At 42.1% G+C, this 22,379-nt stretch overlaps 2 protein-coding genes across 6 annotated transcripts; both read right to left on the bottom strand.

Annotated features, from left to right (window-relative positions):
* Positions 1–6,488: 6,488 nt before the first annotated feature.
* Positions 6,489–9,492, bottom strand: LOC109952997 (dromaiocalcin-1-like). The gene is made up of 3 exons (XM_020588335.1): positions 9,421–9,492; positions 8,559–8,881; positions 6,489–6,944 (listed from the first exon to the last, which is right to left on the bottom strand). The coding sequence occupies exons 2-3, from the start codon at positions 8,772–8,774 to the stop codon at positions 6,750–6,752; spliced, it is 411 nt and encodes a 136-aa protein (XP_020443991.1). The 5' UTR covers positions 8,775–8,881; positions 9,421–9,492; the 3' UTR covers positions 6,489–6,749.
* A 6,000-nt stretch (positions 9,493–15,492) lies between these two features.
* Positions 15,493–21,290, bottom strand: foxr1 (forkhead box R1). 5 transcript variants are annotated; one of them, XM_020588326.1, is made up of 7 exons: positions 21,057–21,281; positions 19,270–19,362; positions 18,754–18,965; positions 17,693–17,800; positions 17,200–17,327; positions 16,476–16,708; positions 15,493–15,576 (listed from the first exon to the last, which is right to left on the bottom strand). In XM_020588326.1, exons 1-7 carry the CDS (start codon positions 21,175–21,177, stop codon positions 15,548–15,550), a joined length of 924 nt encoding a protein of 307 aa, XP_020443982.1. In that variant the 5' UTR covers positions 21,178–21,281; the 3' UTR covers positions 15,493–15,547. The 5 variants fall into 5 exon arrangements, with proteins under 5 accessions (XP_020443982.1, XP_020443984.1, XP_020443983.1 ...); XM_020588324.1 differs by lacking the exon at positions 15,493–15,576 and having other exon boundaries at positions 16,000–16,708; positions 21,057–21,283; XM_020588325.1 differs by lacking the exon at positions 15,493–15,576 and having other exon boundaries at positions 16,001–16,708; positions 17,693–17,794; positions 21,057–21,282.
* Between the last annotated feature and the right edge of the window lie 1,089 nt (positions 21,291–22,379).

Here is a 22,379-nt window from a genome sequence, read left to right on the forward strand (position 1 = left end):
CTCTTTGCTCTGGCTGTGTGAGCTCAGAGAGCAGCAGCCCGAGGACGAGGCTGCAGGAATAATGACTGCGTTGGATCTGGTTACTGCTGCGCAGGTTATGAATAAGACATGCCAGCTCAGAAGAGCAGCAGCTGCTGGAGGCGACGAGCTGAACCGTCCTGACACTGTCACCACAAACAAGCTACTGCTCATTTGTTTGTGCTTAAACACCAAGATAAGACGCTCAGTGCTTCTACACACAGAGACAAAAGTGAAACTATACTTTTTAAAAATCCTTCTGTGTCAGTCCGACACACACAGATGTGCATTAGGTCACCCAGGCATTTCCAGCCAACAATGATACACACACACACGGTTTTTCGCTGACCCGCCCACAAAATCCAGCGGGAGCTTAAACACTCACAAACACTCCACACAGCGGTTTCCACAGCAACACTCCCACAGCATTTAACCTGGTCCGACTGTTGAAACAGCTCTGCATGAGGCTGATGGCGATGCCCTGACCGCCAGCTTCAACACCGTCTCCAGTATCTCCCTAGAGGAGGAGTCCGAGTTTTAGAGAATCCATCAGAAAACACACAGTTACTGTCTGGTGGAAATTCTTTGATTCAGCTGAAGATCCATTTCTTTGTGAGTTGATCAATTATATACAGCACATTTTAACAGGGGATCCACACAGGACCTCACAGATTTCTGTTAATGTCCATGGACTAAAATGTTCCAGTATCAACCTGGGTAGACGGTACATGGAGGGGAAAGTATGTGACACTAACAAATTCCTTCCTGTGGAAGTTTGTTTTAAAACACACCATGTTCAGATGAGAGGAAAAAAAACAACTGTTACAGAAACATGTGACCGCGGGGATGACCTGACTCACATCGATTCTCACAAGAAGCAAGAAGGTTCTGGGTTTGAGCCCCGGCCGACCCGAGGCCTTTCTGTTTGGAGTCTGCATGTTCTCCCTGTGCCTGCGTGGGTTCTCTCCAGGTACTCTGGCTTCCTCCCACAGTCCAGAGACATGCAGCTTAGGTTGACTGGCGACTCTAAATTGCCCGTAGGAGTGAGTGTGAGTGTGAGTGTGATAGACTGGCGCCCTGTCCAGGGTGGACCCCGCCTCTCACCCACTGTCAGCTGAGATTGGCTCCAGCCCCCCACAACCTTATTTAGCAGTATAGATAATACACATAGATGTGTACACACAACTATGTGTATAGATAATACACATAGATGTGTACACACAACTTTCAGTAACAAAGTACAGAACAGTCAAACCACAAACCTGACACATCCAGAGGCAAAACAAGCTGCAAACATATCATCCTGACCAAACATGTAATGTTAGCGAGACAGCTGTGGAAACAGCACAGCTCTTTATTAGCCAGCAGCTCACATTTCCTGGTTGCTGTGGCTCTTTATCAGCCAGCAGCTCACATTTCCTGGTTGCTTGGCTACATTTGAACAGTCTGCCCTCACCAACCTGACCTGAGTGCATATAAAATTTTAAATTCCATATAATCTTAATTCCAAACCAGTCAGGTGTGTATGGCAAAAAACAACATGGCCCACACACTAACAAAACAACACAGAGGCTCTTCAGTGCCAGAAAAAAAACATTTATGTATCGAATGACAAATTGGAAATGTATGTCACACTGTGGCGAAAAGATCTGGGGTGCTTGCAAAATGCTGTGGGGCTCAGAACATTTCAAAACATGACTTATCATTTTGCCCAAGACTGAAAATGCACTGGCTCTAATTCCAGCTGCTGCAGTGATCTGACGGTTTGATCTCAGCAAAAATAACAGTTGAGAATGTCAAAATTATTTTTCAATCACTGGAAAACTGGTCTGAAAGTTTCCAGGTTTCCCAGGAAGTGTGGCGATCTTGGCTATTAATGACAGTTTTTCATAGGCAATAATACTTTGAGGTATTTGCACTCAGTAATGATCTTAGTAGTGAGTGGCGGAGTCTGCCATTCCCACGTTGGAGTCAAATTATCTTCATGTGAAATTCCCACAATCACGGCTACAGTGACAAGCATGTTGATGTTTAAAAGTTTACCGTACAGAACATGCAGCCCTACCCTCCACTCAACCCATAAGTTGTTTAACTGCAGTAAATGCTGCGTCTGGAGTCTGCTTCAGTCTAATAACTGATATGCTGATCGACTCTGGGATCCATAAAACAGGAAGAGTGTGGAGAAGGAGCTCCCCAGACAGACGGTCATCTTTACAGCAGGTTGGAAGGTGGAAAAACATGGTCAGATGGTTGTAAAGAACACTAATGCAAATGAGTCCTGCACCTCTTTGATTTTACATGAACTGTACTGACTTTAATGGAGGTTACCCTCCTTTCTGCCAGTAATTTGTGCCCTCTTTAAATTACTTTTCACTCCTGTCGCTTCCTCTTTCTCAGCTGCTAAGAAGATAAAAAAGGAAGATGACTGGGTGAGTTCAACATTTCCTCCATAATAAATGTCAGGAATTCCTGCCTGGCCTGAGGTACTGGATGTGGTCTGAGCGTCATGGTCCACGGGTTGGAGAAAGGGACTGAATCGCAGATGGTTAACAGCTTTGTTAGATCACACAGCTGACTACAATATTTGCTTGCATTGACAAATTAAACACAACTCTGGCATCAACTTTTCCAAAAATGACGATGAACATGAATCATGTCAGCTCCCATCACACTCAGTTTCCACTTCACTTCTAATCTGCCTTCATCTCTCCTCAGGCTCAGTGTTTTGGTTCACTTTTTCTGCACCAGATCACTTGGACAAACATATTACCGCAGTTAAACAACACACAGAAACTAGGCACCAAGCTCCACCACATACTGCACCACCACAGCTGTTTTTGAGACAGCTAGAAGGGTCTGGGTTCAGCAGGTGTCTTGACTAGAAGCCACCGTCCTCTGGTCGCACACAGTACTGTGACAACTTCCACCTTGACTGGAACACAGTCGGAACAGAAACTTAAAAAAATAAATCTTCTTTCTATCATATGTGCCTGACATGACTGTTGCCTATTTGCCTGTCTTGTGTTTGACAGTGTCTTATACTGACTTGTCACTGAGACAAACTCACATGTCTGCTACTTTGGGATGCATCTTCAGACTAGTTCAAGCTAAGCCTTTAGTCAGAGCATCAAATCACAAACTATTATCATCCACAGTCATAGGAAGTTTTCAAATGTAAATGCTCATCCTCAAAGTGTGCAGCTACATACAATGTTGTATACCATAGTTTTACTTTGTGCTCATCTCAGTTCACAGTGACCTTGATTACAGGTGAACAGGAAGATGATGCCATCTTCTTCTTGGTATTTAACAGCAGTTGGACACGATTGTAACAGGAGCATTAGCTCCACCTTCTGCTTCAGACTGTGGCTCAGAGTTCACATTCTACCCATCAGACCTATCGAAACAAAATTCTGCCCAAGATAGTTAAATTCTTGGGTCTTCTAAATTCTTCACTGCTTGTTTTGTACATACCTCTAACAATGATAACATGTTACTGACTGCTCTATCTGACACTGTTCACATAATCCAGTTGGGTGTCTACTTGTTTTATATGTACTGAGTTAGAATGTCCTGATCTGATTCTGATTCAGCATGACCTCCTCTCTCCTTGACCTACCCGTATTCCTGTGTATTGGTTTGAAGTTATTGTTGAGACAACAAAGGAACCTCCCCTTTGTTTCCAGGTTCCACTGCTCTTGTTATTCTTCCAAACTATCTCTTCACTTCAGCTTTACCTAACAGGAAGAGTAGACCCACTGTTTCTTGCTTGCTTTGCAGCCTTGCCCACTTCTTCATTTCCCTTCAGACCCACATGTGCTGGCACCCACATAAAGTGAACTGACTTCCCTTGATGAATAAGTCTCACATATCCCTGTCATATTTCAAAGAAAATACTCTGACAGCTAGAATTTTTGGATGACAGTCTATTAAGGACAGCCACAGAATCAGAGCAGATTAAAATGTTTAATATCAACACCTGTTCTCTCCATTGTAGACCTAAAAGCACTGCAATCATTTCCACTGTGCAAACTCCCAGATGATCTGATGTACAATGTGTCATCCAGTGTAGCCGTTTGATTTGGGAGATGGCACCTCTAGCTTTGGAGAAGTGAACTGCAGAACAGCTGATCACTAGTGAGTCTGGACACAGTTACAGGAGTGTGAGGCTAAATCTGTGCAGTACTCTTTTTTCACCGAGTACTTTTTGTGCATACACCTAACCAATCAAAGGAACCCAGTCAGAAAACGGTCAGGACTTGCTATGTAGAGTAGTGACAAACAGTTTGGAGTTTTAGGTTTTGTTGATTTATTTTATGAAATCCTGTTTTTATTGGACCTCAGGGAAAACTAAACACTTTAACCATGCTGTTTTCAGAAGCTACTGACCGCATAGAAATTAAATTAAAGATCCAAATAAAAACCACTCACCCAGCCCCCTGCACCCTCCCATTTAGACACATTGGGTTTCTAAGACTCTTGCCTCCTGGAATGGTTTCGCTCACTCATGACTCATCTGTGAAACATTCACTGCTGAGCAGCTGCCAGCAGTTTCATTAAACACAGTGATGGATTATTAGATGTTAAAGAGCTGAAAAGCCCAATCACAGTTAACTCCATATCCTTTGTTCAGGTTGAAGATATTCCACATCTACTCAAACTTTATTAGGTTTCCACAATTAGAATCCAAGATCTCCTTGTTTTGTCTCAGATGTTTTACTCCCAAGATAGTTGGACAGCGATCCCAGCTGCCTTCAGCACACAGACACTTACACTGGATGCTGTGTGTGTGTGCCTTTGTATTACGTTATGGGGATCGAAACTTGTTAACACACTCACATTATGGGGACTCAGCTATCACAGAAGTTTAGGTTGGAAACATGGTTTAAGGTTAGAGTGAGGTTAAGGTTAGGATAACAGCAAATTAATGTCAGTCAATGTAAAGTCCCCACAAAAAATGAAAACAGCGCGCGTGCGTGCGTGTGTGCGTGTGCGTGCGTGCGTGGCTTAATGCCAGCACCGACACTGACTTGTCCAGCTGAATATATTGATTTACAGGGAGCGTGTTTCTGTGCACAGCGACTCTCTGCTCCCTGACTGGAATCAGTTTCACCTCTGGTGTTTCCATTACAACATGGACGTGGTTCAGAATGAGTTACGAACAGCGTGTTGGACTGTTAATCACTCAACTGCACAGTGTGAGAAGTGCACTGTGGCCACACAAATAAGGAAGTGGCTTCATTTAATCCAAGGTTGTAAATCCAACTACCTAGAGTAGGTAAATGAACCAACAGTAATCACTGCACAATACCAAAAAGCTTAAGTATGAAAAGCAGACAATACAATTTACATGCAGTCAGTCAACCACAGCTACATTGTTATTTTACTTGTGCTCATTACTTTTAACTTGTACTTCTGAGACTGTGTCTACATTCCCCATCTCTTCTAGCCTTCTGTCCAGACTAAAATGGTGATTTTCTCTGGCCAAAACAGAACTTTTACCAAACAGGCCACAGAGTGTATCAGTCCTAAACAACCAGCCTGGTGCAGGGTAAACAGAGCCACCCCAGCGAGGGTCAGGGGCTGAGTGAGTGTGAAGTTAAATCAGCCTCTAATAGTCTCTGTGATTGTTCATTTTAAAAGCTAATGTAGCCACAAATGCAGCAAAGTTGGTATCATTTCCTCAGACACCTTATTGTATGTAAATAATTTTTATCAGCACGATGCAGCAGACTGCGAACAACTTCTGGTGAACACGCAGTGTTGATTTCTTACTCATTCAGTTGTCTGACAACAGAAACAAAAGATGTCAGAGAACAACTATATGGTGAATCTGACTGCATTAAAACCCAGTGAGGGTGACCAGAGAGCAGGGTGACTCTGAAGGAGGGTTAGCTGGCCACGTGTAGCCAGGTGGGGGCGGAGCACAGTCACAGGTGCGAGCTATCTGGCAGCAAAGGTAATTTTCTGTCGGTTAACATTTTCTGTGATTACACATTTTAAATATCAAATTCAATCAATCATCCAGCAGAGCTAATCTCAAGAGCCTCGATTTATGGTGTGTTTTTAGGTGTCACCTGTGTGTGTGTGTGTGTACACATCTTCATGGTTGTGTGGACAAACTTTAGTTTTATACCATTGCTGTGAGGACGTTTTGACACTGTTTGATGGTTCAGGTTAGATGTTAGGGACTAGGGAAGGCATTGTGTCAGTGAGCAGCCTCACAACTTTGCTAAATCCAATGTGTGTGTGTGTGTGTGTGTGTGTGTGTGTTTGTGATTTGCTTAAACCAGCTGTGAAACCCTCTCTCTGCTGTTTGGGTACATGTCTCCAGCAGCTGTGGCTGCCAGTATTTACTGAAAAAACATGAGCTAGCTAACACTGCTATTTAAAAATAGTGAAACTAACTTTGGCGAGTTTGTTTAAAACATCCAGGTAAAGCAGTGATGCATAAAGATGTGTGATTGCAGCTGAGTTGGTTTTAATGGGCACATTCAAAGCTGTGCATATATCTGAGCTACTACATGACTATTAAGCTAAAATGAAGCATGACATTTTTCCTTAAATGGAGAGTTGGATTACAAGATTTGTATTACAGAGAACGAAAAAAAAATCCCTCCATATGATCACAAAGTTCACAAAGACTTGAAAAGTATATCGATCATCTAAATATGGTAAAAGACTTAAACATCTGGTGGGTGATCACTCTGATCTGGGTGACGTTAGCGGTGTCAGTATGGCGTGCTGTAACACAGGAAGTTCCTTTTCTCCAAACAGTCTCTGGTATCCAGGCTGTGTATGCCAGTCTTGGATAAGGCTCCACAGTGCTGCCCGTTGGGGGGGCAGAAGGGCAGGTCAGAGTACAACAGATCCGCACCGTTCACCCAGAACCAGTGACCAGCCAGGAAACGAAGGCCTGCCCACACCTACAGGGAGGAAAACAACCAATGAATGTGTTAAGGGGGCGAGACTCCAACAAATACGTACCTACAGTCCACAAAGCATCTGAATTATTACATTTTTTATAGATGAATTTCAAATTTCACGTTTAATATTTTGATAGTCAGCTGTTTTTATGGGGATGGCATCATCATACATTGTAAAGTTTATGGATGGTGGGACAGACACAATAACGAGCATGCACAGAGAGATACACAAGATGAGAGCAACCAGAGGGAAAACCGTTTCGGCATATGCTGCTGAATAGGAAACTTTCATTGGTATAAATGGGCACCGTGTTCAAGACCAGAAACCAGTACTTATAATGCATCCACAAGACTTAAAATAACTGTGGTGAGTGACAGTTATGAGCCACAATCATTAAGCAACAAAAATAGACATACAAAAATAAAACTTTAATAATTATCATAGGTACATAAAAATGCAGGAGTGCCAGAAGAATGAGAACACAGAAGAAAGAGCTCAGACTGACAAACAGGGAAAAAGAATCAAAATAGACTTTTTCATTGCACGTGGGAGCACACCGAAAAAAAGTGGATATGAAAAACAATTAACTAGGGGAAAAGAATCAAAATAGACTTTTTTATTGCACGTGGGAGCACACCGAAAAAAGTGGATATGAAAAACAATTAACTGCAGCATTGTATTTGTTGTACATCTCATCACTTCATGCCCATTTTAAACAAAGATGATTTAGCATAGCCACTGGTTCCAGAAGCATCTTTCTGAGAAACTGCACACTGTCCATCACTTTGTCATGTTGTGGAAGGATTACTGAACAAGCCTCAGGGTCAGAGGACCCTGGAGCAGAGCCTTGGTACCAACTTAACATTTCATACCGAGGCTGGTTTTGTGTCTGTCGTTGGTTTAAAGTCAACCAACAAAACACAAAATTAGTAAAAACATATGTAACACAGCCACAAAATGAGCACAAAGCCATGCAAAACAACCTCACAGACAACAAGCAAAACAGAGACAAAAATGACTACAAAGAGAAGCAAAGCAACCAAAAACAGAGATGCAAACTACAAAGAAGAACCAAAAGGATCACAGAACAAGTACAGACAAAGGCAAAGTGGCCACAAAGTGTAAAACACCTAAATAAAGGCTCCCAATGACTAAAAAGAGACAAAACTTTGTCAATGTGTGGGTCCTGCTCCTACGGTATGGTAGGGGCTTTTACACGGCTCACTGACCCAGTTACTGTTTCTTACACAAGGGGGACCAAACATTTTACTCTATAGTGAGCAATAAACTGAAATTTGACACACCTGAATCATTATTCATGTCATGACAGGCGAAGTGCCACATGACTGTACTGTTAATCAGAATATAGTCTTACAGAAACAAAGGAAGGTTTTAGACAGTTTGAAAGAGTTTCACAAAGTTTTCTCTGGAATAAAAAAGAAAGAAAAATAACAATTATCCTGTTTTGTGCCATAAAGCAGACTTCCTGCCAAATCCAGCCACAACTCCCCTGCTCACAAAACACAGAGCCGTGGTTGGTGGAAAGGGCTCAGCTACTTTGCATATATTGTGCGCATTTCATTTATGAAATGTGTCACTAAAGATACACCCACCTCATTAGTGTCGGCCACTTGGACCTTGTTCACCATGACCATGTGGTCGTCTCCAGGTTGCACGCTCACCAGCTCATAGCTACGGGTGTCCGGAAAGGAACCGAGGGCTCGGCAATGTGCCAGCGCCTCCTCCCAGGTCTTGTTCTCCTTCACCAGGACAAGGTTGTCTCTGTAGCACACGAAGGGAAATCGGTCGGAGCAGTTTTGGGCAGTCATCTTCTTGCTCACAGAGGAGATGGCGCCACAGTCACCACTGCTCCTTGGCTCACCTGGTGCCCAGTTTGAATAGTTTGATGAGCCTGTGCTCCACTTCCATGTTTGCCCTGCAGATCAGATGTTGGAGAAGTTTCTTTACTGTTCGTCAGCTTTAGTGGTAAAGACAGAAGTTGAACTGTACTGAGAACAAGGAAGGATGGAAGGAAGGAAGGAAGGAAAAACAACAACTCAGTAGGGTTTTTAACTCCCTTATACATGTTTAAATACAAGGAGTGGAGTCAGTGAGTCCATCCTTAACTCCTTTACCAGTGATGGACAAACTAAATTTTTCAAAGGTTTCACAAAGCGACTGAAGTCATCCTGTGGCTCACAGCTGTAGGGCTGTTGTAACAGTGTCAGTAACAGATTTTGCCAGCTCTCACATTTCAGATTTTGTCTCTGGGTGTGTACTCATGACAAAACTACAGAATGACACAGTCTGGCCCTGACAGTCACAGACGTCTGTGGGCTCGAGGACATGGATGTTTAATGGATGGTAACTTTCAGATTTGGTGCCATCTCAGTAAAACAACAACAACAAACCTCACCAGTAAAGGAGTTAATGGATTGAATGCATTAAAACAGTTCACAAAAGCATTGTGTTAACCTTGAGCATCTCTGTACAGTCCAGTCCAGACCGGAAAGTCCTGCTTTTCGACAGCCGCATGCAGGTCAGTGCTGGGCCAGATTATTGCCAGATTATTTCTCAATTGTTGGCAGTACTGCTGGGCATCAAGCGGCTTCTTCGACTGATTTACAAATGTGTATTGGTTTGACAGCCTCATTTAGTTCAGAGCTGGACCAGATTATTGTCAGATCATTTTCCAATTGTTGGCAGTACTGCTTGGCATCAGGCTGTGTCTTCGACTGATTTACAAATGTGTATTTATTGGCGACTCTGCCGCTCTTCTCACAGATGACGAAATAATAATCTTCACACGCAGCACCATAAAACCTTCCAAGAGAAATAATAAAAAAAAATTAGCAGAACTTGATTCATTAATCCTAGTTGTCCTTTTATAGAAAACTACATCCCAAACGGCCCCATGTCTCACATGGCAAGCCCGTTTACTACAGGAAGAAGTTTGAACCTTTGCCAACCTTTTTCCAAGCCTTTTTCCATGGATTGCTTAAAGCCAGAGTGTTTGACAGGATCGGACCTCCAAACTGTTTAACGGAAGCCCCATTTTGATTTCATTACACCAACTTTAAATTCAGAATCCAGTTCAAGATCCTTGAGATGATATGACCATTAGGTCCCGATCAGACAGAACTCGAGATGCACCACATTGCTTTATTTTGTAGTACAGGGGTCGACTGTGGTTCAGTGGGTAGAGCAATTGTCTCCCAACTGGAGGTTTGGAAATTCAAATCTTGGTGCACATGTTGAAGTGTCCTTGGGCAAGACACTGATCCCCCAAGTTGCCCCCGATGGTTAGAGCCATTGGTGTGAGTTGGTGCCGCAAATGGCTGCCTTGGTTATGTATCGGAAACAAATTCCGTGTGTGTAACATACTTGGCCAAATAAAGGTGATTTTTTTTTATGTATACAAACAATAAAAGAGCAACTTGCTGCTCTGTTCTTATTGCATAGGCAACCACCAAATCACTGTCTTTAGAGCAGGGGTGTCAAACCTAAATACACAGTGGGCCAAAATTAAAGACTGAGACAAAGTTGAGGACCAGACTCTATATTTTTTGAAATATTGAATAAAATTTCCCTTCTACCCAGCTATATAATGAAACTTTTTCATACGGAAACAAACTTAAGTTGCTTAAACATTGAATTAATATTGAGTTTTGCTTGTTCCAAACACACGAGAAATCAAATGTCAAATAAAAAACATCTCCCTCATTAAAGGGCCAGGCTAATTTAGCTATCTCTGCTACCACAATAAAACTAGGATTTATGTCCTGTTTACGTTCAGGGGTATTGCTGTGCTTCCTGTTGTTCTGCCATGCTCCAATAATCTCCCAGTAAACAGCTGTTGTTAAATCCAAGCCATCCCATCCTGATTACTGGCCATCCACTGCAAGAAAACGTTTATATAAATATTCATCATTTGTCACAATTAACAACAGATATACGGTAATTACTTTCTTATTATCCAAAGATTAAAAATGGAGAAGTGGAGGGCAGCTGTTCTGGCTCTGACTGAGGGAGAGAGGCTTTTCCCGAATAGCTGAACACAGAGAACTGGATCTCTGTGTGGCCACAGGACCCCCTCAGGAAGAGTAGAGGTCATAGATGAGGGCCACTTCAAGGGATGAGTCTGGGACAAGGTGACAATCTGCTGTCAACTGCTGGGTTGACTGCCAACTACACAACCCATCTGTCCTGCCGAGGGGCTGACCATTTGTCTGCAGAAGGTCAGCACTATATTGCAGGTCGCCCCACAGAAGGCTTGGCTCTCAGTTCTTCTGATTGGACATATGGAAATTAGTGGCAAGAGTGTCGGGTGTTTTCCCACTGAGGTGCTCCTGCAAAAAATGGGAGGCGAGTAGAGGCACTCAGCAACACAAAGGCAGCGAGCAAAATGCTTCACTGTCACTGAAAACTGTTATTTACAGTTACAATTAAAAGGTGCTTGGTCTGATCGGGGAAGGTCCTCTTGTCACAGCTTGTGGACTGTTCCCTGCTCCAGACTCGAGACAAAAGGCAACTGACTTTTCAAGCTACTAAACTTTGTAAGACTCTTTCTTTAGGCGCCTTTAAAAAGCTGCTAAACCCACTTGTTTAAACTTGCATTTGTTTCATACTTTTTCAGCACATTTCATTGTTGTACGTCTGAATTTCATGTCTTGTCTTTTGATGAAACAGTGACTAAACCTTCTACCAGCCAAACTAATTCAGATTTTTTTTTAATTTAAGGAATAAAAATAAATATAATAAAAAAAAATCATTAATTGATCTGACTCCATGCTGCCGGAGTAGTTTTCCACACATGGCAACACCTGAGTGTGCTGTGGCTGCAGCTCTTTGTCTCACTTCACTGCTCCTGGCCATTCAATTAGTCCTTTACAAAATTAAAAATCATCTTCTAACAAACACGTAAGAAGCTAAAAATATCTTTTGGTTGTTGTCTATGTTTTTGACAGCCATTCATAAAACGATAAACCCCAACCCACGTTTCACCTGTTGAATGATGTTCACTTTGTATTAGCAGCTCAGACACAGTGGAGAGAAGTAGTGAGGCTTGGTTACATACTCACCCTGCTCAGCACATGAACAATAGGCTTATAAACTTGAACCTCTTAATGCAGTAACACTGAAAGATTACTGCACCAATATTTATCAGAAATATCAAAACTGGGATTTAATTTGAATCTCACTGATTCCAACTTTAACCCTCACAAACTGAACTCTTCTATTTCAGCAGATGTGGTTTGATCCAATCCAACTAGCAGCGTCCTGACAACACGACCAGTCCACCCACTGTTAATTAAACTGCTGGCAAGAGCCCAAAGAAACACTGGGATAAAGAAAAAAATATATTATTTTAACTGGTCCATATGTGGCAGGTAACTGAACAAATTAAAAATACTACAAAATAAGAAATAAGGCATGCATATGAAAAATGTTCAGTAGTGATATTAAATTTGCTTGATATGAAAAAACAGTTTTCCAAATGGTGCAAGAACAGTCCCATTACCTGCTGTTGTTGTTGCTGTTGTAAGTCACATAAGCACAGCTTTGAGCAGAGTTTGCCGGGGGGTCTGAACCGAAAGTACATTTAGTCCATGCAACAGGCCAGTACCAGTACCAGCACCAGTCCGTGGATGAACTTGTTTGCAGGCTGACCCATGCATTATATTGCTTCATGTACAAACTGTCCTCGTCAGACTGCGTCCTGATGAAGGCCAAGTCAGTGTAGTAGTTTGAGCTATTTGGACAAAAAGAGTTCAACTGCTTAACTTCACAGTCACCTGTCAGAATACAAGTGACTAAAAATAGAAATCATGACTTCAGGTTTCTTTCCTAATTCACCTACTGTATATATGATGATTAAATATCTGTAACCCTATAACAGATGGAAGGTGGCATTTTTATGCCTTTAAATGGGTTCTAGCGATGCAGACAGGAAAGAGGGGAGGTAGAGACAGAGGGGGGAGACCTGTGACAAAATCAGCAAACTCAAACTGCCGACAGTTGCGCTGCGCATTGGCATGTCAACATCCCGGTTCATGCAGGTTCCTCCTTTGCAGCTTTAAATCACCTGTTAGTGTGACTGAGACAGTTTCTCTCCCCTTTCATTTGATTCAGTTTCCAAAGTTCATTACTTTGTACAACAACTAAAAAGAATAACTTCTAAAAAGGACTGGTGATCAGTTGAATGACCAGAAAGCCCTACCTCCTGCAGTAGGCTTGTGCATCCTTCCAGGTGTAATGCATTTGGATGGAATCATATTGTTTCACCACTACTGACCCAAGTCCAGACACAGAACTGCTGAGGAAGAGGAGGAAGGATCCAGCGAGGCAGCTTTTCATCACCATGAGTCTGTTGTACAGGCAGCATCAGATTCAACAATGCTGTGTTACTCTGTGTTTATACACTGATGAGCAGTCATGGATTTCTTAACATCTCAGAAGATTAAAGACCAAACTGTGACAGAATTACTAATAACTAAAGACCATAAAACACTCATTAAAAGAAAAATGTGTGGGCCATCTTCACAACCAATAACGGACCAAGTGTTCAGCCAGTGTTGTTACCTTTCCTGATGCATTTTGCCGTTTCTTGTGCTGCTGTGCTCCATGAGAAACACTTCAGAAATCCTCCAGTATCAAGATGTACATCTGTGTTTGTCCAATCAGAAGAGTCACTTGACTAGTAGAAACCATTTGACTGCTGGCAAATGAAGGGGAGATTTGCCTTCATCTCTTTGCAATAATGACATTACGTCCATGAGGTGTCCTGGGAGGCAGGCAAATCTAAACAAAGCAGCCATGCAGTAATTTGTGTATTCAGTCACATCAGGACGTCTTTAGCAGTGGCTGAACTGTTGAGCTAAGGACACAGTGAGTTACGTGTAGCTTTTAAATAAAACGTTTCTCTTTAGCAGACAAATGATGGAGATGTTCTACCAAAAACACTGTGAAAAAAATGAGGATAAACTACTCCAAGACGAAGCCAATATATTGGCCACCAAGGTCACTGCAGATCTGTCAGGCAGTAAAAGACGGACTCAAAATGCCAAAGATCTGGTTTTTCTACTAGAGGTAAAGTTGATTTTTCCAACATCCTGCACGGTATATTCCCTAATAAAGGGTACCTACACCCTCATGTAAGCATCACTCCCGTTTTATTTATATAAAATTTAAAAAGAGCAACAACAGCAGCAGGAGATGTGGCCTTTGGGCTGATTAGTGTGTGATGTGGTGGGTCAGACACAGGAGACACTATTCAACCACCGCTCAGTGGAGCATGGACAGAAGAACAGCTGACAGTTCACCATGTCAATTCAGTTTTATTTGCAACTTACTACTGTATTGCAAGCGAGAGCTGAGTGAACCAACATGAGAAGCTGTTCTGTTCTCTGAAAAGGTGAATCCCAATTCCCTTTTTTTAGTCCTCCCCCGCTCCTCCAAGGGGAAATAAGAGCTTTGAGACATCTATGGCAGAGGAATCTCCTGTATATGAAATGCTGTTTCTGGCATTTATCAGGCTTGTTCACATCACCTGCAGCTCTTAGTGACAGACTGAGGCTACATTTAGGGTCTGAAGAAAGCAAAGTCAAACTATGCTTGCACAAGATCTCTGCTGTGTTTTGTCTACTCTGCTTCTCAGTGGGCATTCAGACTGATCTTGTAAAAACAACTCTCTACTGTTTTTAACACAAGAGGTTGCGCCGGCTGGGGATAGAGTAGGCATGTACAATGTGGCCACGTTGTAACGGGTCAACGTGAAAGGCTTATTTCACATTCCCAGCCCGGGAGTTTCCGTTGTGTTTTGGTTAGCCTTGGTGCTAATGTAGCACAGGAAATAATCCTACCACCAGTGTGTCGGCATTGATTGGTTAAAAACCACTGTTTAATGTCCAGTACTACTGAAAATTCATGGTGTGTTATGGTTTAAATGTGACCCAAACTCAGTAAAATCTCATGCAAACAAGGTAAACAAAAGCCTTCTTCCCATGGGCATCCACTGATTGTACCCCGTACATGATAGGTCAACACAGCACCTTTGCTGGATGACATCATCTATTGAAAGTTGAACCAGATCCAACTATTTTGCCGCACAGGATTGTATCCTTTTGCCAGAGCCGCATCTGGTGCCAAATGCGGTGCGCACAAACCCCCGTAGAGATTAATGGAGAGAGCAGTGGTTTCTCGTCTTTGAAACAGTCTGAACACTAGCAGAGATCAGATGCATGCATAGACGGCTTTCTTCAGATGCTTTTTTTTTTTTTTTTTTTTTTTTAAAAAGACCCCTCCAGCCACCCACACACACTCTAGATGGGTTTGTGGGGAATTACCAAAACAACCTGGGGGAAATTATTGGACTTGAACTTAGACTTGACCACACACACACACACACACACACTTTAACGATGCTAGTTTAATTCACAATATTGTCAAATTGTGCAAAGTCTGACTGAACTTTTTTTTTAAGTATTAAAAAAAAAAGTCAAGTTTTCTTTAACAAAAATTAAACAAAAACCATTACATTAGAGTATATTACATGAGTAAACATTATGGATATTAATTTAATCTTTAATATTTACAACTGAAATCACAATCCAAGTAGAGTCCAAATTACATCTGAAACAAAAGAAAACATTTCATCCGTCACCAACCGCAAAGCATAGGTTTTCAAATTTAAAAGCATTTAAAGAGCCCATGGCATGCCGTTCTTTGCCTTATCTACAATGTTACAGTGAATCTCATTTTAGACGTGACCTAAAGCTCATAGATAGATAGATAGATAGATAGATAGATGGTGAACACATGTTCCATTAACTCTATGCAGAAGCAACTTGGTAAATACATGTTTTGCAAACTTGCTTGTTAGACTGTTTTGGGGGGGGGGGGGGCCCCCCCGTTTTTTTTTGTTTAATTTCTGCAACATTAAAGAGGTTGTTGTAAGGCTGGAGAAGTGACTATGTCTGCATTATGTCAGATAAAACATTTTCTCAATTATCTGCTGTGTTTGTAGTGTTACACATCTCTTTTCATTGGTACATATACCACTGCAGACATTAATGCTGTTGAGGTTTGTTGTGCGTGTTCATGAACTCTCTTTTAGGAAGAGGTTCTATGGGTTTATTACTCTGAACTAATTTGAGTATTTGGAGTTAAGAAGGGTGCAAAGCTAATCTAGAGGTTCCCAAAATTAAATGGGTGGAAATGAGCAGCGACAGGCTCTTTAAATTAAAATAGTTCTTTACAGATTAGCACCTCACAATTTGTACTGGGAATCTTTTCATAAAAAGGTTGTGCTCAGTTTTAAGTGTTTTGCTACTGTACTTTGAAAATCAAATCATTGTTATCCAGCATTTATTAACCACAGCAGGTACATCAAGGTATTCTGTAGATACTTGTACCATCTAACTAATTGTGTTTAGTACATTACCGGTTGTTGTGGTTAGTCTGTGTAGAGGCATCCTTAAAGGAATTCATCCACTCAGATATACATTTTATCTTCCATTTATTCTGATCACCTGGGCAGGACATGCTCCTCTCCAGCTGCTTGAATGATTCTCTTGTCAAGGTGTGAATCTCATCTTCCAGCCGGCGCTGTCCGTCCGTAGTCAGGTACCAAAAACAGGACTTCCTCTTACCATCTTTGTTCAGTTGATTGCAGGTTTTGCGGAAGCTGCTGTTGAAGCACAGGTTGTGTCGGATGGTGTTCTTCCAGCCCTCTGGAGCTGTCTGAAAGAAGGGGAAGTGCTCTCTGGGAAGACAGGGAGCAATGGAAGAAACATGAGGGAAGTCAGCCCCCCCAACAGGTTATGGTTCAGAACGCTGCAACTTTACTATTGCTCATTACACAGAGGCCTTTTTATGGATCAGCCTGACATTTTGGGAGATTGTTTTGCCTTCCAGCAACTTCAAAAATGTCTGAGTGCCATCCAATTAGTACAAATGTCCTGAGGATTAGTATAAGGAAACCACCCAAATTCTTTTAACTGAACTGTGTTTTGTCCATCTCAACCTGCCAGTGCTGCAGCACTGCTCTGCTTTGCAGCCTGGCTCAGGGCTTCATGTGAACATAAAAATTACTTGCTGTGGGAACCGTGTTTGGACACAGTGCTGGAAAAGGCTGTTACTACACCCTCTGAAGCATCAGCTGGAAACATGGAGGTGACCCATAACCTTCAGTGTAGGTCATTCCTCCTAAGATATTTAATCCCAACATGTTTGGCCAATATAACAAAATCTGACCTGGTAAAGCTGTAAATTTGCTGCACTTTGAGGCTGCCAGTGTGGCTGCTCTTGAGCGCCAAGGCAATGAGGATGCAGTAATTCACTGGTGGACGAGGCCAGCATCCTGGCTTCAGGGTCTTGCTGTCCTGCAGACAGAGTGAATAAAGGCCTATTCATCCCCCTTACACAATTCATGCATGACAGTTTTCATTTGAACATTTCCAGACACTCCATACCAACTTAAATCTTTAGGGGGTCTTCAAAATTAAATTTCTTTTTCTCAGGAATATTTGACATCCCAAAAATTTTGTTTTTAAATGAGATATTCATGAATTTAAAAACGTTTAGACAGAAGCATGCTCAGTTAAGCTCTGTCATATTTCAATTCAAATGCTGATTGGTGCAGCAGAGCCAACCCGCTTCACACCACTGAGAAGAGAAAACAGAGAAATCTCCTGTGTTTGTTCGTCAGAGTAAAAGATTAGGAGATTAGCAAGGTCCTTGATCTCACTGAAGGAACTCGGGCCCGGCCCAAGCTGAGCGTCCTCGTTCTGGCCTTGGTGGTCCTCCCCTTGCGTCTGCTCTTGGCTGGTCGACACGAGGGGGCTTCAGCCTTGATCTAACAGTCAAGGAGGGGAGAAAAAAAACTAAACTGGTGCGTTGATTCCTGCACCAGTATTCACCACCCCCCCCCACCCTGTCATTTCACCTTGACCAATCACAAAATAAATGCATCACTTGCAGTACATTATAATAATAATAATAAGTATATATAAGCACTGACAGGCCATTCTGCATAAGGAACACTTCCCTTATTTTATTAGTGATACTTGTGATGCTCATTTTATATTGAAGTACTAGTAAAATACAGATGATATAAATGGCTGACAACAAAAAAATAGCCAGAACATTCTAATTTTTCAGAACTGAGATGTTTATTAAACCCATCCATTGTCAATACTGCTTAGTCCCAAACGGGGCCACGGGGGGCTGGAGCCAATCCCAGCCAGCTGCGGGCGAGAGGCGGGGTACACACCAGACAGGTCGCCAGTCCATCGCAGGGCTAACACGTAGATCTCTCTCTCACACTCTCACACTCACTCAATTTAGAGACACCAATCAACCTATGCTGCATGTCTTTGGACTGTGGGAGGAAGGCGGAGCACCCCGAGAGAGCCCTTGTTTATTAAACCTTTTAACAAAATCCAACATATCATTCATGATTCAAAATTCATGATTTTTATTTGCCATATATGCATAGACAGACATTATTTAGATTATTTATTTCTTTTGTATCACATTTGATACATGGGGCATTTTTTTTTCTTTTGCCCAGAAACCTCACGTATCAAATATGATACAAATGGTTTTATAGGGTTAACCTCCCATTTCTTTTTAAATATTTAGTGCATAAAGCCAGTTTAGCCAAAGTTTCCAGGTTTAACTCTGTATACAACCTGAGCCACTGTTCACAAACCGGCACACTCCACTGTAAATGCGTTTGCTGTAAAACACAGTAAATGTAGAGAACAGGGACCACTGATCCTGTCTGCAGTGTACAACATACTGTACCAGGTACTCAGAGCAGGAGGATGCAGGGTGGAGCAGTTTGTCCTGGAGAGAAGCTCCCAGTGAATGTTGGGTCTCCACAGGCTCCAGCAGTGATGTTTGGATTTCCCTAGACTCACCGAGAATCTGCAGATCTGCTGTATTTTCTCCGTACTGCATTGGGCAGGCAATGTTAGGATTCACCAACAGCCACAGATTTGGCTTCACAAAGGTGTCTGATGGACAGAAAAACATGCCAGACAAGATCAGTTTATTATTACTTTAGCACAAAGACAAAACAAAAAGGAAGAGTTTGCTGATATTCCAGATTAAACAGAGCCTGTTTCTGTTCATCTCCACCAAGATGAGAGGAACAGAAAGTGACAAAAGCAGCTGTCCAATAAACATGAGGTGGCAGTTAGCTTAGCATAACTGCACATAGGAGGGATTTCACAGATGGAGCCACAGATACAATGCTGTTTCTGAACCATGACCTCCTCAGATTCATCTTCCTAAAAGTGTGGTTTCCTCTCAGCGTACCTGATGTTTTATCGTACCAAATGAATTCATCTTTCCTTCTTGAGGCTCTGGCAGAAGGCCTCTGGACCACATACTGATCGTTCTGTTGGTCATCTACCATCAGAGAGAGACAGCGACACACAAACATCACACAATGGCAAACTGCACATTTTGAACTTAATCAGTTGATTTAACCTGCATTCACTGCTCCTGAACGTCGTATCCATCAATCCCTCATCTATAGATGGAACCGTCATGCTGTGAGACAACGGTGCTAACGTAATATGAAGCCTGGAGATGAACTGCTTCAAAACTGGGATTCCCACCAATTTAAAAGGACATTTTCAGCACCAGGCTAGAACAGCAGATGGGGATCATGCCCCACACCAACAAGTTCTTAAAGAAGTCACCTTTAAAACAGACTGAAACGTAAACATTTTGGGGACTCCATCACCAAATGCTGATTTTAGTTTTGTTGTCTCTCTTTTTGTTTTTATTGCACTTGGTATAACATTAACTATTTCTGGAAGGCTCTTCAGTTTGCACCTCTGTGTGTTAACCTATGGCTCTGTGATCAGAGGACAACAGCCGAATACATGGTCAAGTTTGCAGCTTTGCCAGGTTAAGGGGAGCTGAAAAGACACGTCAACAACAATACAGTAAATAATTCTACAGTTTTTATCCACACATTTTTTGTGAAAGCGTGTTAGACGCCCTAGTTAAAGCCTTAATGCTGCATGTGTAAAAATACTTTCAGACCTGTGAAACCTCAGTTTTAACTATGGAAACAAGGAAAAGTGATTTCACTACATTTTCTTCCTCCAGACAATGATAAAGTGCATCATAACCCTCATCACACCTGAACTCCATAAATGAGGAAAGTTTGAAGGCTGATTAAAACACAGGTTTGTGAAACTGACCAGGGGTTTTATTCTGACTGGTCTACTGTCATCTGGATGGAGAAAACATAGATACACACTTTTTGCCTTTATTATTAAAATTAAGGTTTTCATAAGTTTGAAAGTGGGTTTGACATTTTTAAACTGCTGACTAGGCAGTGAACTTCAGCTTTATCAGAAAAACTGTTTGTGTCTGGTACTCTGGAGAGATGCAGACAACAGCAGAATAAAAAAAAAAAATTCACCCTCTGTCTGTGCTACACTGTGAATCCTGTTCATTTTTATGCATTATGAAAGCGAGCCATAAGTCATAAGATCGTGAAGATGTCCCCTTATTTAAACTGAGGAGACAAAGGTGCCACCATGGCTCTTATTCTTTAAAATCCCAAACCTGACAAATCTACATGCAAAACAAGCTGCTAAACTGACCAAATACATAAAATCACCTAGCTACCCAGTATTGGACAGGATGACAGGACCACCATTAGCTGTGAAAACCACAACCCTGCAGGTGGAGCACGCAGTTATAAAAGTACTTAAAAGAAGCTGGTTACAGCAAAGACAGCATTCATGTTTGCATCCAACAGATCAGTTCACTTACATTTCTCTTTCGTAAAGCTACATTTTGACATTGGGATTTTTTTTTCCTTCTGATCTTTAGTTCTCAGCTTTACCAGGTTTAGGTGGTTTGGGGTGCATTCAATATTCCAGTGTCAACTCTTTGTAACCTGGTCCCTGACTTCAGCCAGTTTTCCAAGAGATGCAGGAACTCCTCTAACAATAATCAGTGTTTGAACTGAAACATGTCATCCGTGAATTTTTGTGCTTTCTGAAATGAATGGAAGTGAATAACCAGCATCCTTTCACCCCAGTAAGACCAAACGCTCCAGAGAAAAGAGAAACTGTCACCGTGATAAAACTGGTCAGTGGTAGTTGCCAGTTTCAGCTCCTTGTCCATCTCCCAGTCCGTCAGGCCTACGGAACAGTGCAGGTCAAAGAGGCAAGCTTTGGTTTTAAGCTGGAAGTTCATGACTGCAACTTCACACCTCTGTCCCCTCTGAGTTATACAGAAACACGGGTGCAGGTTCACTGCAGAGCTGCAGCAGCTGGAGCTCAACAACCTGATTGGACTCAATTAACCCTAAAACGAGTTCAGCCTGTGCTGAACCTCCACTTTCAGGGAGATACTTGTGGCTGTGCCTACTAAAGTAGAGTGAGACCAATCCGAAACTGTTTCATATATTAAAGTCAATAAGAATACCTAGTTTGTATGTAAGGTCCTAACACTAAATAGACTTTGATTGATTAAATGTCACATGATCAAAGTGATATACTTCAGGTCAGGCAGTGAGCTGTTTTTATGACAGCTAGTAAACTCCATCTGCTGAAAAAGATAGTAAATGGATCTTTAAGTGAAAATTGTTTGGGGAACAACCTCTTAAAATTCTGAGGAAACTTGGTGATACACAGGGAATCTTCATCTTTGGCCCTTCAGTATCGAGGAGCTCTGAGACAGCTGTGACTAGTCAGCGTCCCAGGAGGCCCTGAAAGCACTGCCTTCTGTTTTGTTTTCGTGTGGGAGCAGAAAAGTTTCAAATGTAGGCCTTTTATCTTTGCCATGTTTTTTAGCCATGCAAGCAGTGTGACTGGGGATGATGTCTGTTAGTTGGCCAGCCCTCTACTTTAGCCACAACTTAAATATCTCAGTAACTATTACTGTAAATAGATAGACATGAATTTGTGTGCAGATGAATATGAGTTACAGAAGATGATGCCTCAGGTGATCCTCTGAATTTTGAAACATATTATCTCAACTGGGTGGATTAGATCTGCTACAGATGTCTATGATACCCAGAGGATGAACAGTAATAACTGTAATGTGTTTACTGCACAGACGTTCATGGCAGTCCATTTGATAGTCATTCAGATATTTAAGTTTGGACCAGCCAGCCAACTGATATCCCCCAGGTGCACTGCTTGCATAGCTAATAAAGTAGCAAATACACAAACTTGCCAACACCCTAAGATAATAAACATTACACCTGCTAAACACAAGCATGTTGTATCTGAGCATGGCTGCTGACTCTTTTAAGAGCAAGTAAATGGTCGCTTTCACACGATTTGGCCATTCACCCATTCGCACTCCCAAACACTCAACACACCGGTGTCAACTGGGGGTTCAGTGTCTTGCTCAAGGACAAGTCGACACATTGGCCGGCCAAGCCGGGAAAC

This window comes from Monopterus albus, unplaced genomic scaffold (assembly GCF_001952655.1).
Source record: "Monopterus albus unplaced genomic scaffold, M_albus_1.0 scaffold528.1, whole genome shotgun sequence".
Lineage (NCBI taxonomy): Eukaryota > Metazoa > Chordata > Actinopteri > Synbranchiformes > Synbranchidae > Monopterus > Monopterus albus.

Coding starts and splice junctions, on each gene's coding strand:
- LOC109952997 (XM_020588335.1), bottom strand. CDS start 8,774: ATGACTGCCCAAAACTGCTCCGACCGATTTCCCTTCGTGTGCTACAGA. Junction 6,945..8,558: donor AAGTGGCCGACACTAATGAG/GTGGGTGTATCT, acceptor TCCTCCCTGTAG/GTGTGGGCAGGCCTTCGTTT.
- foxr1 (XM_020588324.1), bottom strand. CDS start 21,177: ATGAACTTCCAGCTTAAAACCAAAGCTTGCCTCTTTGACCTGCACTGT. Junction 18,966..19,269: donor TTGGTACGATAAAACATCAG/GTACGCTGAGAG, acceptor TCTGTCCATCAG/ACACCTTTGTGAAGCCAAAT. Junction 16,709..17,199: donor CAAATTTACAGCTTTACCAG/GTCAGATTTTGT, acceptor CTGTCTTCCCAG/AGAGCACTTCCCCTTCTTTC.